Consider the following 18,197-nt stretch of genomic DNA (forward strand, 5'->3'; position numbering starts at 1 on the left):
CCGTTGCGGAGCCATGACATCATGGCCTACTATCTGCATAGGCGCCTCGTTGTTCGCAAGATCGTCGTGGAAGCGACCGAGGAAATACTCATGTTCCTGGGTGGCGACCGCGTGATCTCACAACACGTCCACTCCCTGAACAGCCTTGGCGAAGGAGACGACCGCTGCTGCCAAAAGGAGTAGGTTGGATAGTCTCCCAGCAGGCCCTGTGGAGATGATGATATGTCGAGGTTGACAGCGAGTCTCAAATTTGCTCAAATATGGATGTATTTATGTCTAAAAAGTGTGTAGATACATGTAATATTTCGAAAATTAATATGGATTGGAGGGAGTAGCTAACCTCTTTTTCCGTGCATGCTTCTTGCCGCCATTGTCCTCGGCGAATCACGTCGACACAGCGTCGCCGCGGCGCTCTGTTCCAAAGGGTTTTCAACAATAGCCATACCTTAATACAAGCATCATCAAACATTTAATCACATAAATACATGTTTTAGCTGCTCTACCGAAAGGTATTTGCTGGAATTATAAAACGAAAGAGTTTTTATGTGCCTGGGCCGAAACAAGGCGGGCCGTTCAGTCTTGGTGCGGGCCAGAGAAAAAGAAAACAGGGAAGGTGGCTGGCTGGGCCGTGGGCGATGGGCCAGAAGAAACACGGTGGCTGCGGTTGGCTTCGGCTGGGCTCGGGACTTGGCCCTCTCTCAAAAAAGAAAAAGAAAAAGGCTCGGGACTTGGCCTGCGACAGAGCACAGCGCCGCACGGGACAGAGATGGACGGGGACGGGGGCGGAGAAGAGGCCAGAGGCTTACCGCGGGCGTGAAAAGGAAGCGAAGGGCCGATGTACTGATGTAGTCGAACAGCGGTGACGGCGGGCGTCGGCTCGACGGATTCCAGAGTTCCACGGCAGCGGCGGCGTGCTTGACGGGGACGGGGGAGACGAGGTCGACCTGCTCGCTCCCGGCGGCTTCTCGTCGTCCAGACTCCAGAGGTGTCCGGAGGACACTCACCGGTGTCGCGGACTCGGAAGGGGCAGTAGATCCATGGGAGGAGGAGGAGGAGGAGATGGCCGGGAACGCGTCGCCGGCAGAGAGGGAGAGCCCGGGTGGTAATGGTGGTGTTCGACGACGATGGAAAGGGAGCTAGCTTCGCTGTGGCTTAATTGGTGTCTATTTATAGGGTGAAGGAGGCGCGCTGCTCGTCCTCGGCGTTTCTTCTTCCGTGGAGCGTGGAGGAGAAAGGAGGAGGCAGGCACGATGGCGTGCGCGATGCGGTTAGGTGATCGGCGCATCCGCGCATGGCGTCGGGCGCGCGCTGCTGAGAGAAGAAGGGAAAGGAAAGGAAAGGAAAGGAGGGCACGGCCTGCTGCGGCTGACAAGGCGGAGCTCTGCGGACGCGGGCCCAGTGGCCAGCGGCAGGAGTAGGGATGGGCGCTGCCCGGCCAGGGGGAAGAACAGCTAGCGTCGTGGGATGCCAATGGTGTTCGAGCCAGCGAGAGAGATGGGGAAGATTCAGATCGCTGTGGATTGTGCCTTTGAATCACTCACACGTGGGCCCTCCAGCCGTGGGTCCCACTTGACAGTGACCCAAAGGATGGATCTTGGGGAGCCGTGTCCCACGTGGACGGCTGAGATCAATAACGACCGGATGATCTAACGGCTGACAAGTTCGAAGCCCTGACCGAGCGCTCTCATTTTACTCGGTCGGTATTTTATTTTTGAAGCATATATATATACGTGTTCCATGGAGTTGACAATTAGGTAGTATCTCAGAGTAGCGGAAGATCAATATCATGGATAATATATTAATTATCTCGACCACGATAGCAAAAGATATATCATTAAACACTTCGAACAAAGTTCAAATACATATATAGGAGAAACCTGCACAACTCTTGGGGGAATAAAATGATACAAATATTACAAGTAAAAAAATTGCTTCTCGACCGAAGGGGATGGAAATAAAATTATGTAATGCCTTTGGGTAAAACCATCTTCGTAACACACACGGTGTAGCATATCAGTTCTTCTTGAGGATCCTGACATTCATCCAGCGAGCCTCCATGCGCGCCGTGGGGTTCCTCTGTTCGTACACGCCGAACTTGAAGAAGTGATTGTCGCCTCCCTTGCCGTTGACGGTGAGCTTCAACTGGCCATTGATGAACACGGTGAGCTTCGAGGTGTCAACGTCATGGATCACATTCACCCGGATCCAACGGTTGCTAATGTTGGCCTCGACGAACTTCTGGTTGTAGTACCACAAATTGCCGTCGTAGGCATGCAACATCAGCGTCGTTGCTGTAGGGTTGCCACCAAAGATCTGCATGACGGACATCCCTGACGAGCCGAAGGGGACGAAGAGCGAGCCCTCAAACTGCCACACGCCTGAGTTGTAGTCGTGTCCCTTCATAATGTGTCAAGGCAATTTATGTACAAGTCAGTTATTTTAATAATTCATGTGAGTTATGAAATTTGATATACTTACTCTGTCCAACAAAGGATGTCCCAATTTTGACTAAATTTAAATGCATCTATATACTAAGTCATGTCTAGCTACATTCAAATTTTGACAAACTTGAGACATCTTTTGTTGGACGGAGGGAGTACTATTTTTGTACTATTCAAAAACACATTTGGTGATTTTATTTTATAGGGATCTATAAAATGTTTTACATTAAATCTACAGCTAAACATCGTATAAAACAATTCACGTGAGAGTTATGAAATTTGATATACCATTAATTTGTGTATATTCAAAGGTTTCATGATCTAATATGTCACCTCCATTTAGCTTGAAATGTAAGGTTGGATTTGACTTTACTTGGCTCTAATACACTTTTTTTTATTGTGAAGTACTGGGACGAGCTCAGGGTGTTGGATTCCATGTGGTGGAGCCAGGTCACATTGGTTCAAGTCCGAGACTTGGCGTGGGTGGTCGCATGCATTTACAAGACGGTTGTTTAGCAAAACAGGAGGGTATTATCGGGAGGAGAACGACAAGATCTGTGCAATGCCTACTAAACCCGGACTACAGAGTTCAAATAAAACAAGCCGGAGGGAGTACCAAAGAACGATGGAAGAAACATGATATGGTCGGGATACTTACTGTGATCTGCATCTCAGTCCTGGGCTTGGTGCTGCCTCCTTGGTTGTAGGGCTTGTCAGAGGGAAAGATCCACATCCGGTGCACCGTGCCGTCGAACCTGTACCGGGCCCTCTCCGGCAGGTTCCACAGCTTCTACAGCATGAAGTTCCCCGCGTTCAGGCCCACCTCCGAGAACCCGTCCGTCTGTGCCCTCGCCGGCACAGGCCCCGACGAAGCTAGGAGGAAAGCCAACAGGCACACCACAATCATCCAAGACAAAGTGTGAGAAGCCATGTCTATGTATGTGTATGTTTGTTTGTGTGTGTGTGGCTAGCTTGTGTGCACTGCCTTTTGTGATGAGTGTGGTTTATATAGAGTGGTCTCTGGATGGCACTGCACCGGGAGAAACTAGCAGCTTAGCTACAATATACACGCAAGATGCTTACAGTTTAGATGCATGATTGATCATTCTAATGGTTTGATTTTGTCTAAAGGGAATTGACTAATTCTATGATCATTGAAAGGGGGAGTATATGTTTTGCGCAAAGAGAAAATGAAAGGGAGTATATATATAGTGATCGGTTAGAGTAATGTTACGTTTGAAAGGAACAATTAATGATCATGAATGCATTATCATTCATTTCACTGTATATAAGTGGAGTTTCTCTATGGTTACATAACGATTTTACATTCCGAGCCCTCAAATTTACCCTTCTCATTTGAATCTGCCTGGCATGCATATGCCATCAAAAAGATATTGAAAAAGGCCAATACGGGAACGTTTGCCCGCTAGGCTTACCGAGCGCGCGACTGTACAATGCGAGGAAGGAGGATGAGCAACTCGCCGGTGCATTTTTGTGAGCCGGCATGTCAACCATCAATAAGCTACACCAGCAGGGCTACCTGTCATTCGCTACTTATGATCCTATCTTAGTACAGATGATTTATATTCGATAACTGATATAGATAAAACTGTCCAGCCAGTTAAGGCTGCAGATGGCTCGATTTATTCTTCCATTATGTTGCAGCATCAATCCATGTCCATCTGGATCTTCGCATGATTCATAAGCTACTATGTGTGTGCAAGCTGGGGTTGACTTCATCCATCTTGCCAAACGCGGCAACGAATCTTAAGCTCCAATCATCACACGGCTGCATCAACAAACCTATTAGAGTCAAATAGAAATTAAAGAAGAATTTAGGACAAGATTGGGGGGAAGCATCCACTAATTACGGACCATTAACTTGCAAGGTGGGAGGGCGGGGAGGGATGTAATGCCAGCGCATTTATGAAGAAATGATTTATTTTTCTTTTCTTTTTTTGCTGGGGATATATGCTACAGAGCTGCATGAACAATTCAATGTTCTATTTCCAAAAGAGAGAGGAATCCCAAGAGAACTTAATTACTCACATAGACTTGTGGTGTTAGCGTATTCCTATGGTAAGGGAGTAGTATCAAGTGTATAACCAAAATGTTGTCAAAAGTTATAACTTCTTATACAAATTGAATAGAGTACGGAGTAGTACAACCAAAATGTTGTCAAAAGTATTGTACTACTCCGTACTCTATATGTAGCGATTTTACACTTTTCAGTAGGATGTTTTGTAGCGATTTTACAAAGAACAGTCTGGTTATGTAGCGATTTTACAGTTTTCAGTAGGATGTTTTGTGGCATGCTCATCTGACATTTTGGGCCTTTCAGAATCCCTTTCCTCTGCTTGACATATGCAAGTAGGAACATCACACCGTATACTGGTTTGGATTTGGCTGGTTGTATTTTTAGTAGTAGGACTGGTATTTAGTTCAAGTTTGGGAGGAGTTCAGCTAAATACCAGCCCAAAAAATACAAGATTTCAAGCAGTGCCTTAGTCTTACCAAGCGACTGCAACCTAGTGAAGGAGGAGCAACTCTCCTGTCATTCTCACGACCTTTCGTCCGTTGATGCACACATCTGTGGAGTGTTGAAGAAGTAATGTTACAAAGTTTAGCAGCTCCAGATAGGAACAAAGCAGCAAACTAAACAGATAACCAAGCATCACAAAGCCGATAAATTTCCAGTTTGCAAGCCAACTGAGGTAGATATGGCTGCTGCTCCCAGTATCCAGCTCGACCCATAGCTTCTCCCACCGCTACATCAACGACCAATAACGGATAAAGCCAGAATCATGTGAATAACCTGGAAAATATTAGGAGCTTTGACCTTGTTAACACCAACTCAGGTGTTAAAATCTTTCCTCCTCTACAGGGAGTCACTTTGTTTTTCATTCTAACCAGACGAAAATAAACAAGATTGTTATCAGACTTTCACAAGGCTTGTCGAAGCCTGGGAGATTTCACATCTCTTAGCAGAAGTTTAAAAAATAAAAATCAAAGTATGAGATTACAGCAGACTAGACGAATTTTGGCATGTCCAGAATTCAAGTAAGGTCAAAACTATGCATTGTGTTCTGTAATATGTCAAAAAGTGAAAGTACAGACACACAAGTATGCTGTGGAACATACCAATATGTCAAGAAATGAAAATACAGATGTCTAATATGCTGCGCAATATATAAAGCATATATAGTCGCAATAAATAACTCCCTCTTATGTAGCTGTTCCAAACAAAGAAAGGTAGAAGAATTCCTTGAAAGAAGGAATGGTCAGCTCATCTTTTCTGTACCGCTGCATAATAAATGGTCATAGGACCTATGCCATATCATTTTCAAGGTACAGCCAGGTAGAATTTTCAGGGAACAGTTCTGTATTGAACCAATCAAATTTCTTTAATTTGTCAGTACCTCTTTAGAAGAAATGGTCATATGACCTGTATCATATATTCATATTAACAGGATAAAGTGCACCCGTGAGAGCTTTTTTTTTGCCTACAAACATGAGCCTCTCTGTATACATCTCTCAACTACAGTCTATGAGACAAAAAGAGACTGAGAAAAGAATATAAAAAAGGCTACTCGTGTTGTATCGGAAAAATACCAACTTTTTCTATTTGATAATGTGAGCACTTTATCTTCATTTGAAGTGCTGCCGCACCATTTGTTGCCACTTGCAAGTCATTCGGTTCTCATCATTCATCAAATCAAAGTATACAAGACACAACGGTATCACCTATAAACATAAGAGGGTTTTCTCAGAATGTGTTGACAGCAAAAAACTAATGAGGGCATGCAAGAAGGGTACCAACCAGTCAATCACAATGAATCTGCACTCCTACCACCTCTCTTGCTAACTAGTTCGCAGAGCCGGCAGGGCAGTGTGTCAAGGCTCATTTCACGTGTCCTGCCAAAGTTACCAAGAATACCACACCTCCTCCATGCATGGTATTCTGCATAGGCCACAGGATCATTCGCAAGCGCTTTCACATATGATGCAAGTTCTTTAAGAGAGATGAATTTGGAGGCATCAATGATCGAATTTGGGGGAACAAAATCCCAGACATTGGGTGCACCAAAGTATATTGGCACTGACCCAGCCTCCAACGCGTAGAATAGCTTCTCTGTCACATAACTTTCCGTCTGGGTGTTCTCGATTGCAAGAACAAACTTGTAATGTGACATTGCGCAGTGTAGGTGATCCCACCAGTGTGGTGATCCGTTCTCATTGTTTGAGCAAACTGGATACATGGATAATGCCATGTCAGGACCACCAACATTATTCAAACATTTCCCAAAGGAATGGTGTGGCACCAATGAGAGGATATCTTTTGCAAGCTTGTCTCTATGAGGAAGACACCTTGAAGATGACCAGTAGATAAGTGCATCCTGATACAGATAGGAGATCAGCAGTTCAGATAATTAAAAAAGGTGCAGGAACAAAGTCTTATTATAGTATGTTCGCAAATAAGGAAGTCTTATTATAGCACGATGTATTCTCTCTGAAGGTATGCAACATAATCAAAATAATGTAGGAAGAGACATGCACAATTTCTTCTGTCTAACAGGTATGAAAAATTGCAGAAAATATTTTTTTAAACTCATCTTGCAACCACTCTCAGTATTGTCCGCTAACTGCTTTCCATGAAAAGATAAAGTGCAAAAATACCACCGCAAAGAAGGAACACCTCCAGCTAGGGCATGAGGCTGTGGATACTTGTTAGTGTTCATCTGCAGTCACATAACTATACTTAATACTGCCATTCATCTATCTATACTGTTCAACCGACAAAGGACGGAAAAAGTGACTGACCAAAAGAATCAATGTGACAAAACATAGTTTGAAATGCATAATGTATAGTTAAAAATCACTACATATGCGAGACAAGTAATAAATTGCCTTGAACCATGGTGCTACTACGCAGTAGATTCTATAATATGCATATTTTTTTACTTACATTTCTCTTTTCAATTGATACATGGTAACTCCGGCTACTGTGGAAAGATTTTCCAGCATAAGTTACTTGGACATCATCATTGGCATGGTAACCTATAAAAATATCCTCGAAACCAGTTGGATTCCTACCAGCCTCCAGATCGAGATAAACACGAAGAGGCAGACCTTTCATTCTCTGCAAAATATGATACAGAAATATTTTGAAGTTGGAACTCCTACAATTCAGAATTTAATCAGTTAAGAACAAAATCAAGTAAACAATACGCATAGGGAAGTTTAAAAAGGAAGATGGTGTTTGATCCCACAAAGTGATTGATGCGAGATTGCAACCCTGTGAGCATGCGACATGTCCCTACCCAACATTCAGTTACTAAATGGCCCAATTGAACTACCATGTATAACCAACGGAACTTTGGTAGTCTCCATATGATAAGAGGGAAAATAGCTAAGGAATATACATTCAGTAAGATTAAAAGCTGGCCCAATACAGAAATGGTATTTCCCAAGTTTACATTTACAGCTACCAACTAATACTCATTTGTCTGAACAAACCTGAATTAGGTTCTCAGAGCCTCAGAGGTATGCTACACAGGCTTTGTCATTCACCATGCTAGTTAGCTGAGAGATTATCTTTATCAGGAGATATTTAGCTACACCGCAGCAGGCCTGCATTTCTTTTATTTTCTAGAAATCTGTTGATTGATTATCTCTCGTAGCATAGTGCTAGAGTTGAGAAAACCTCAAGCACATAATTTATCACTTTCCTCAACTTCAGCCAATGCAATCTTACAAAGAACTCATGAAAAGTAATCAATCATGTTTAGTTATATTTCTGATAGTGGAACCCGATCAAAAGATCGTAAGGGGAAAAAAATTTCACCAATCCACTTATCAAAACAGAGACATCTTCTGTTGTTTTGACAATTTGCTTTCAAGAAGCAAAGTAATACATGACCTTAGAAGAACTAAGATGCAAACTAATCCATGACCATTAGAAGAACTGACATGATCAATACAGACAACATCTGAATAAGGAACCCAACATTGCACCAAATCTTTGGCAAATAATCAAAAAACAACTACTGCACACAAACATAGTAAATCCAATTTATGGCCAATTTGATCGCCCCCTATATATCCCACTACCCATAGACAGCAAATCGTTTATCTCTAAACGTCCGATCGAGCTCATTTCTCATGTCAGAAACGAAAATCATCATTTTTCATCGTTCACACGGCGAGGGAGAGAATCAGAGAACTGCAATACCTGCTGCGGCGGCGTGGCGCCCTCGAAGAGCATAGCGTCGGGGCGGTCGACGACGGCGGCGGCCTTGCTCCAGACGCAGCTGACCCCGCAGCGGCAGGTGTACACGCCGTCGAGCGCGTCGGGGATCCACGTCCACCCCTTGACGAACACCCCTACGTGGCGCGTCCTCATCTCCTCGCACCTGTTGGCGCCTCCCCACGCGGAGCCGCCGGTGATGCAGGCCATGGCGGACGCCGTCGTGGAATTGGCGGCGGCGCCGATCTTGGCCCGCATGCGGGGGCACCCGACGGCGGCGTCCCAGGCGCCGAAGGCCGCGAGGAGTGAGGTGAAGGCGGACCGCTCGCGGGAGCCGACGGAATCGACCGCCGTCTCGACGCGGCGGCCCGCCCCGGTGGCGAAGGGGACGATGGGGGGCAGCGGGGCGGTGGTTATGGACGGGAGCTCGAAGTAGCCGGAGAGGAGGAGGAGCAGGATGGCGGCGGAGGCCAGCATCGGGGCCACGTAGTTGATGCGCTTCGGCACGAGCATCGTGGGAGGAGAAGGCATCCGGAAGCCTTCTTCCCCTGCAAGCTCCGCTCGCTCGCCGGAGCGGGGAGATCTCGGAGGCGAGAAGCTGAAAGAGTAACGTACTAGCTTAGGGGCCTTTCAAGAAAACTAGCATAGAGGGGACTCACTGGTTTTCTTTCGTTGCGGTGTCTTTGCATTTAGGACCTTGTAGTTTGGGTGTTATTCGTTAGGAGGTGTGCTGAGAAGACTGAGGTAGCGGTTGTATACCGTTTTCTCCAGGAAACTTCTGAATCACGCGTGTATCCGACGGCTGTTCTTTGACTCTGGCCTTCCGACAAGAATTTGTAGGGTTTCTACTTCGAAGTATTCGCAAAAGGATATACTATCAGTTAATAGATCTTGGTCCGTGCTCTATTGCTCTCTACCAGTTATAATATCCATGATCATTCAGAAAACTGGACATTTTTAGTCTCTATTTTCTGTTGCAGTACATTTATGTGATATTTTATGAAGAAGTTTTCACAAATGGGTGATCTGATGCTGACTCACATGTGGGTTGGTTTGGGTCAGCAACTCAGCATCAGATTACCAAGAGGTGGCCAAATAATTTGTAGAAAAACCCAACGCGACAGTGCAAATGGAACTAGAAATAGTAGTGTTGAACTAGTACATGAGGTACAAGCTAGGAGAAAGTTTATCAGCAGGCAAGAACATCCCAGCCAAGTGCAATGCCATGAATTAGAACAAAGGAGGTGTGTGGTCTATTCTTTCTACAAGGAAAAATGGGGCATTGCTGCAAGACCAGGATCTCCACTCTCCAGCACATATGAAACTATCCAAAGACGAAAAATGATCTGGATGTTAGCTCTTCCTGTTCTTCTCGCCATTTCGGTACAGCTCCTTCGAAGGCAACACCGCGAATGAGGCCTCGGAAGGAGCTTCCGGAAACCCATCAAACTGCCCAAAACCAAAACCAAAACCAAAGGAGCCGAAATTCACTGTAAAAAGAAAGTCGTCGCTGCAGCCGTCAAGCACGTTGACACCTAGCGGCGCATCGCCATACGCTACGGCCATCAACGAGTCGATTCAGGGAAACATTTTGCCGGATGGAGCTCTGGACAAGCGCGGTCGGGGGCGGCCACGGACAATGGAAGCGACAAGGGGCGAGGTCGGGGGCGGCCAGTGGCGAGGTCAAGACTCCAGAGCGGCGGCGTCCACCGGAGCTCGAGAAGAGGGCTCGCCGGCCCCAATTCCGGCCAGGATTGGGCCGGGACCTTTGGCCGGGGTTGGGCGCGGGGGTGGCGGGCGGCCTGGGGAGGTCGCGGTGGCTCGCTAGTTGAATTAAATACACGGAGAGGAAAAAGACGAAGAAAGACAGTCGTAACTATTTTTCTCAGCAGTTCGGTTTGCTTGGGGCACGGGAGATGTAGGGATTTGAGAGGGTGTACTCGGTTGACCCGATTTTTTTGTCGCTTCAGTAACATACACGTTTCTGTTATGGTCGGTTTTTGACACCCAAAACCAAAAATGACGGTTATTTGTTAATTCAGCATCGTATACGTTATTTGCTAGAGTTGCTCTTAGTTAGTGAGCGCGATGGGGCGAAATGGATTTTTGGCCAACAAGCGACCGCGCGTAAATTGCTTGATTAGTGGATGATCTTCCCCCTCTGCCCGAGGACAGAATTGTTTAATTAGTCCGTTTGACTTTCACCCCTCTCTCTCTCATGGTGTGCCCATGGGCTCCGGGGTTCCGGGCCATGTTTGGTCTAGGAGGTGATTGCTCCAGCAACCCAGCCCGGCAGCACGAGAACGTCTGTTCCTTGCCACAAGCCCAGTATGCTTTTTTAATTATTATTTTCTTGCGAGACAGTACGCTGTCAAACGATGGAACAGGATTGCACGAGCTCGTTTAGAAAATCCATTCCCTCGCTTCTTGCTCTCCTATTCTGTTTTTTTTTTCTCTCTAGTCTCCACGCGGCCTGCTCAACTATACTCTGGATCGTGGTTCCGTAATTCGCTGTGATTTTGAGATCCATGTAGCTTTCCTACCCAAAATCTTCAATATTTGCAGCCACCAGCCGTATATTACTATCGCGTAATAACCTGAATCAAATATTTGTGGCAAAGCTGTGGCCTCAGATCAAATCGTGGAGTAGACTGGTCAGATAAGCCTCGTGTGTTTCCAGCTAGCTGCACGCTCTGTCTCGCGTAGTAGTCTTGGAGATCACGATTTGTCTCATCCACGCGCGCGGCTGGCTGACATGACAGCGTGACACCAAAACTTATTAACCACCGAACCGACAGTGACACTCATCGTGCGGCCAGTCTGCTCCCCACGCACTCTACCGTCCGTCCATCCGCCTGTTCCCCAGGCTACAGGCTAGAGCTCAGCGGATAGCGGAGGGCCTATCTGGAATATCTACAGAGTTGGCGGGGCTCGTGGCTTGCTCGTCCCGCTCGCGGCTCGCGGGGGCGTGAATTCGAAATTGGGGAGACCACGGGTGATGGTGTTTCTGCTTGGTTCACGCGTTTAATTAGGAGGTGTTAGAGGGCAGGTACACACATTTATTATCTGCGACGTGTTTGGTGTTACGGACATGTGTTTGGATCCGGTCCCTGCATTTGCCACGCACGTAAACCGTACTGTGTATTTACTTGGATCTTGCCCTAAATTTTGTGGGATTTCAAAGGAGTATATGTGCGCACAATGTATGTTTTCTATGACCTTAGTTTCGGAGTCAATTGTTACAAAAAAAAATCAGGGTCAAGGGGTTTCTAGTTTTTACAAATAAAATTCGTATAGATATGTCATGCATCACTTTCATGATCGAACTACCAAACCCAATGTGGTGCAGTGGGAATTTCAAGCACTAAATTTACCCGGCTATATTCAATTTCAGATGAGAAAGCAATGATTAAATATGTAAACACATTACCGGAACTCACTCTAATCCAAAAAAGAATTAGTCTTGAGTAAAATTTCTGGCAAGTTTTTCTTTCTACCAACATGAAAAAATAATACTCCCTCCGTTCCATAATTCTTGTCTCAAATTTGTCCAAAAATGGATGTATCTATTCTTAAAAAGCGTCTAAATACATGTAATATTTCGACAAGAATTATGAAACGGAGAGAGTAGTAAATTTGGTATGAATTCCATATAAAAATAAGAATTTGGTGTAATTCCTTTATTTCTAATTTGGAAGTTTGTGAGAACTCTAAACAGATCAATTTTTTTACATGCACATAGCCTTTATATTACTGAAGTCTCAAATGTATATCTATGCATAGTTCTAAAATAAAATCTAGACGCATTTGCGCTGCAAAAGCCGGATTTTTTGTTGCAAGACTCTTTTTGTATGAATCAGCTTGATCCAGAAATGTTGTGGATCTCCTACAATATTATCTTCTGACTTTGCAAAATGAAACCTTCTGCGAGTTCAAAAAAATAATGTCATCACCACGAGTAGACCTAACAATTTGAGAACAGAAGGACCGAAACGGAAAACTGCCCACACGCTATCGAAGGGAAGCTGAGGAGCGAAGCAGAAACGCCATTCAATCTGCTCCTTGCTCCCACCTCGCCGACCGCCGCCGCCGCCGCCGTCCCAACGACCCAACCCTGCCGGGCTCTCGCCACGACTGCCTACATGAGCTCCGCCGCCGCTGCGGCGCCACCGCCCAGGCGCACGCGCAGCCGCCTGCAGCCTTCTCTCTCCCGCAAGTCCGACGACCCCTCCACCATCGCCGCCAACGGAAATGGGAAGACCTCCCCCAAGCTCGCATCCCCGAAACACCTCCCGTAATAAGAGTCTCGATGCTTTGTTTTTTTTCCTTCCGTTAGTTCACTTGGGTTCGTTCTGGGATTACTGAAGATTGTATTCTGACTGGGTTTGGGTGGGATTTTGGGTAAGGAGGGAGAGGACGGTGAAGAAGCTGAGGCTGTCCAAGGCGCTGACGATACCGGAGGGCACGACGGTGTACGACGCGTCCCGGCGGATGGCCACGAGGCGGGTCGACGCCGTGCTGCTCACCGACGCCCAAGGCCTCCTATCTGGCATAGTCACCGACAAGGTGAAATCTTTTTCTTACTCCTTGTGTTTGGAATGTGTTGTGTACTTTTATAGTGGTCGTAGCTATGGAAATGTATAGATTTTCATGTAATGTTTCGACGAATCAAGATAGGAATCACTTCTTTCTCACTTTTCTTTTGAAAAGATTGATGTATGGGTTGGATTCTTTGGTTTGGACCTTAGCAAGTGGCCTTTTCTGTTTAAAACGAAAGCTCTCTGCGCTTTGCTATCTGTAGGTCCTTGGTGATTTCCCCTACTGGAAGCCAATTTTTGTGACCATTGGGTTTGTACAGTATGTTGCTTGATTAGGTGTTTGATTGGATTGGGGGAAAGTGCAAATTTATGCTGAAAAAAATCGGATGCCTTTTCTTTTCCTTCTGTTATGATACTAGAAAGTGCAAGGTGATGTTACTGTGCATTTAAGAAGGAGCAAATTAGTTAAGGCAGCCCAAGTATGGTTGCGTTTGACTTCTGTTGGCTAATTGTGCACTGTACTGTACTTTTAACTAAAATGTGGCACAACCTAGCAAATTGTAAATACAGTACTAAAAATAGTAGTAGTATTATGCCAAGTGGCTCATGGTCTACTCTTACTGCGTTCGAGCTGAAGGCACTTTTTCTTTGGATGCAAATTGTGGTGTAGGATATATCCACAAGAGTGATTGCAGAGGGGCTGCGAGTGGAACAAACCATCATGTCCAAGATCATGACACGGAATCCTACTTATGTCACGTCTGACTCACTTGCAATTGAGGCATTGCAGAAGATGGTTCAAGGTATATCTACTTATCTACTCCTTCCGTTCCTTTTTATAGAAAAATCTGCTATCATCTACAACTCTAAATTAGTTTTTATTAAATCTATCATTATATATATACATATTTGATATTGTAGATAATTAGATATAGATATTTGTATCACTTAGAGTTCAGACCAAACACACCAGAATGGTCCTGCTTTTTTTCTTTTCTCAAAGGGCAGAATAGTCCTGCTTTGTACAGGAAAAGAAAATACAAAGAGTATCTGCCAGGGATGTCGTCTTCATCGAAAGATGCAAACAGAAAACAGGGGCAGTAGTGTCATTTAGGCTCAGTTTGCGTTTTTCTGAACTTATTTTATAATTCGCTGTGAAAATATACGCACAAAATTAGGAAAAAGTTGGTTAGACAAAAGCAGGTGGAGAAAACGGGATTATGAGAACCTACTGCAATACCAAACACACTTAGAGTGATTTTCACCATCATAACCATTTTATTAATATCACACTCAATTATAATTAACTCAATCGAACTCATTGAACCAATTGGGATTTGGGAGCACCTAATTGTTAAAACTGACATGTGTGAAATCTATCTATTTTACTGGAACCTTGATGCAAAGGGGGTAGTTAATTGCAACAACTGATAGCAGAGAGTACTTAGTGGATCATTGAATAAAACCACCTATCCTTTGCATGCGTATGCTTAACTGCTTACATCCTAAAGTTCTTCTGTACTCATGATTTTTTTGTATTTCTGAAGAAATATGTTTGGATTGTCCTTTTTAAAATCCAACTTTACTTGAAATATGATGTTTGATATCTTCCGTAAGATCATTGATGAATCACTGTCAGTCTAACTCAAATTGTCCCTTTTCACAAATGTAATGAAAACACGAGTTTAGGTGAATTTTAGCCATCGTTGGCTGTATTGGCATATCATCTCAATCACTAAAAAAAGAACATCCCTGGATTTTTTTGGTCAGACATCTAGGATTTATCGGCATGTTGCTGAGTTTCTGACTTTCTGTCATCATGACTTCTGTACTATGCTATATATGGTGGCTTGTCGTTCTCATGTCCATGCCGAGGTCTTGTTTGGATTGATCCTTTCTTCACTAATTATATTCTTTCATATTTTAGGTAAATTTAGACACCTTCCAGTTGTGGAAAATGGTGAGGTAATGGCTATGCTGGACATTGCAAAATGCCTTTATGATGCTATAGCAAGATTGGAAAAGGCAGCTGAACAAGGGAGTGCAATAGCAGCTGCTGTAGAGGGGGTTGAGCGTCAATTGGGAGGCAATTTTACAGGTATTACGATGCACATATTATCGTTCAATTCACTCCCTTTGACTCCTGAAGTAGCACCCTGATACGTAAATGGATGGTATATTTTGTGAGTAATAAGCATGATATGTTTATCTTTCTGAAGCTAAATAAAATTATGATTCTTACTATACCAACTTATTAAGTATATCCTTAAGTAACTATATTTTGGTGTAGTCTTGTCTTCATAGAAACTCTATTTTGTTTTTGCATACAGCTCCTTATGCCTTCATAGAAACTCTAAGAGAGCGGATGTTCAAACCTTCTCTGTCAACCATTGTCACGGAGGGCACAAAGTACATTAGTCTCTTCTTTGTTCTAACAATTTTGTTTCAACTGCAAGCAAGATGTTTAGATAGTAAGAGTTACTGTACTGTCAATTTTCAGGGTAGCAATTGTTTCCCCTTCAGATCCAGTGTATGTGGCAACACAGCAAATGCGTGAGTTTCGAGTTAATTCAGTGGTTGTCACTACAGGGAACACGGTGCAGGGGATCTTTACGTAAGCATTCTGTAGTGCATCACACTACCATATTTTTATATAATTTTTCTTTCTGGTTATTCATAGATATGTGATTCTCAATTGCAGCTCAAAAGATGTTCTTATGCGTGTTGTGTCACAGAATCTTTCTCCTGAATTGACCCTAGTGGAAAAGGTTTCCCCAGCAGAGTACATTTGTTTTTCTTCAAATGGCATCTCAATTTTGTACAATTGTTTATAACTCACTGTAAGTTGTGACTTTTTAAAGGTGATGACTGCAAACCCAGATTGTGCTACGTTAGACACAACCATTCTTGATGCCCTACATATAATGCATGATGGCAAATTCTTGCACATTCCAGTTCTTGACAGAGGTATGCCTGATTCCTGTCTCAGCCCGTGAATAGTTCTTGAGTTTGTGATAATTCATCTGGTACATGTACTCAATGCTTAACAGAGGGGCAGATTGCTGCTTGCCTGGATGTCCTCCAACTTACCCATGCAGCCATTCAATTGGTGATCCCTAACTCCTTCCAGCCCTTTCTGTAGCTCTGCCAGATATTCCTATCCTAATTTTGTCAATATAATTCTGTCTATGTAGGTTGAAGGAGGCAACGGGGCTGCTAATGACGTGGCAAACTCAGTAATGCAGAGGTTCTGGGACTCTGCGCTTGCTTTGGAGCCTCCCGATGACGAGTTTGATAGCCGTAGGTTCGTTCATGGTTCATTTGTGGATTTTTGTATTTTTATTTGGTTTTCCCTAATACAGTGCTCCCATACCTTGTTCAGCGAAGCATCCTTACTTATGGCGTCAGAGGCTGGGGATGGAAAGAGTAGTATATATCCCCCTATCATTGGCAATTCATTTGCCTTTAAGCTTCAAGACCGAAAGGGGCGTGTGCATAGATTCACTTGTGGTAATTGCTCACTTGATGGCACAAATAGGCTCAAAATATAAATGGTTCTTAACTTGTATGCTGTTGCTGCAGGCTTGGAGAGCTTAGATGAGCTCATGTCTTCTGTACGGCAAAGATTGAGTATTGTTGATGAAAAGGACAGCATCCAACTCTTGGTATGCTTGAGTAATTTGGCATGAAAGCATTCAAATGTTTCAATAAGCATGTAGAAAACAGAGATTAGGTGTGTGAGTCTGTAGTGAGGGTAAAGCTTTCCCTGGTTTTGACGGTGATGAAATGTTCGCTACCTTTATGTACTTCAAGAGGAAATAAGTTCTTACATACATATATGATATCTTATATCCTGCTATCTTGTCTTGGCACCATTATCTGTTCCTCATTGCACTGCCAGATATTGATTGGGTTCTCATGTACATTTTTGTGGGTCGATTTTGGTGCCTTCTTCTGACGCAAAACGAAAATCACTTGGGTGCATGTTCCAGAAATTCTAACTCCTATAGCATAGCAAATATTTGCCTGTACTACCCAACTTGATTCTAATACTGCTATTGAATGTAGTATGAAGATGATGAGGGCGACAGAGTGCTACTGACAACAGATACTGATCTTTCTGGTGCAGTGCTCCATGCAAAATCATCAGGGTTGAAGGTATTCTATATTCTTGAAAGTAGATACTGCAAGTCGCAGGGCTCCTCAACTATTTCCTGTTTGCTTTCTCCAACTCATCGAGGTGGAAATTCCATCGTCAGGTTTTGAAGCTGCATATTGACGACGAGTCAACTTCAAACATAGAGACGGTAAAACCATTACAGGAGCTAGCACCTCCCCGCAGAGGAGGGTTGTCTCCTGCTAAAGTTGGGCTCATGGCTGGTGCAGTTGCTCTCAGTGGTGCGGCAGTCATGGTGTACTTGAAACGATCCAGGGTGTGATTAGCACATGAATCAAATTATTTCACAAACCTGCATTTCCAAGTTCCAACAGTGTACATCCATCCACTTTAGAACTTTATGTTATCCTAGTAGCGTCGCATCATACTAAGAATTTAAAGAATGGGGGACAATCAAGGTTACACCTCAAGTTTCTTGGGTAGCTGAAGTTCTAACATTGGGCAGAAGGAGCTGCCTATCTTTGTTCCTCCACATTTTGCATGAATATCAGCGATTTCATGGCAATGGTGGAGCACATAAACATTAGCGGATATCCTAGTTCATACTTTTGCACTTGGTTGTAGATAAACAGAGCGTGTAAATTCATCTGAGAGCATAACAGTAAGTGGATTATTCTCTCTGGCTTCCAGTTACTGCACTGAGGAGCACAACACTATCCTGTCTCTTTATTCTCATAAGCTAAGATGATCTGTGTTAGATTATTGTTTGTACTATCTGTTAAGCAAGCTCAAAACCTTTGCTAGCCACCCGCAAGAATCAAATGTAAAAAATTAGCTTATGTACGATGTCAAAC

General features: G+C 44.1%; 3 protein-coding genes and 1 long non-coding RNA gene across 5 annotated transcripts; 1 reads left to right on the plus strand and 3 right to left on the minus strand.

The window, feature by feature from the left end:
- Positions 1-37: 37 nt before the first annotated feature.
- On the minus strand, positions 38-1,486 carry LOC112268797. Its single transcript, XR_002960268.1, has 3 exons — positions 807-1,486; positions 341-413; positions 38-206 (listed from the first exon to the last, which is right to left on the minus strand). It is a non-coding gene; the product is annotated as an uncharacterized LOC112268797 (long non-coding RNA).
- A 361-nt stretch (positions 1,487-1,847) lies between these two features.
- On the minus strand, positions 1,848-5,655 carry LOC100830677 (citrate-binding protein-like). The gene is made up of 3 exons (XM_024454959.1): positions 4,956-5,655; positions 3,100-4,230; positions 1,848-2,397 (listed from the first exon to the last, which is right to left on the minus strand). The coding sequence occupies exons 2-3, from the start codon at positions 3,172-3,174 to the stop codon at positions 2,014-2,016; spliced, it is 459 nt and encodes a 152-aa protein (XP_024310727.1). The 5' UTR covers positions 3,175-4,230; positions 4,956-5,655; the 3' UTR covers positions 1,848-2,013.
- Positions 5,656-5,840: 185 nt separating this feature from the next.
- On the minus strand, positions 5,841-9,334 carry LOC100828844 (alpha-(1,4)-fucosyltransferase). The gene is made up of 4 exons (XM_003578805.4): positions 8,674-9,334; positions 7,408-7,581; positions 6,262-6,838; positions 5,841-6,185 (listed from the first exon to the last, which is right to left on the minus strand). Exons 1-3 carry the CDS (start codon positions 9,217-9,219, stop codon positions 6,269-6,271), a joined length of 1,290 nt encoding a protein of 429 aa, XP_003578853.2. The 5' UTR covers positions 9,220-9,334; the 3' UTR covers positions 5,841-6,185; positions 6,262-6,268.
- Positions 9,335-12,690: 3,356 nt separating this feature from the next.
- On the plus strand, positions 12,691-18,110 carry LOC100824857 (CBS domain-containing protein CBSCBSPB3). Of its 2 annotated transcripts, none has more exons than XM_003578791.4 (14): positions 12,691-12,982; positions 13,095-13,254; positions 13,897-14,029; positions 15,154-15,324; positions 15,557-15,635; positions 15,727-15,840; positions 15,928-15,994; positions 16,088-16,193; positions 16,277-16,335; positions 16,421-16,530; positions 16,609-16,736; positions 16,809-16,891; positions 17,295-17,384; positions 17,486-18,110. In XM_003578791.4, exons 1-14 carry the CDS (start codon positions 12,831-12,833, stop codon positions 17,663-17,665), a joined length of 1,632 nt encoding a protein of 543 aa, XP_003578839.1. In that variant the 5' UTR covers positions 12,691-12,830; the 3' UTR covers positions 17,666-18,110. The 2 variants fall into 2 exon arrangements, with proteins under 2 accessions (XP_003578839.1, XP_014757302.1); XM_014901816.2 differs by having other exon boundaries at positions 12,693-12,982; positions 13,098-13,254.
- The last annotated feature ends 87 nt before the right edge of the window (positions 18,111-18,197 follow it).

This window comes from Brachypodium distachyon, chromosome 4 (assembly GCF_000005505.3).
Source record: "Brachypodium distachyon strain Bd21 chromosome 4, Brachypodium_distachyon_v3.0, whole genome shotgun sequence".
Taxonomy (NCBI): Eukaryota; Viridiplantae; Streptophyta; class Magnoliopsida; order Poales; family Poaceae; genus Brachypodium; species Brachypodium distachyon.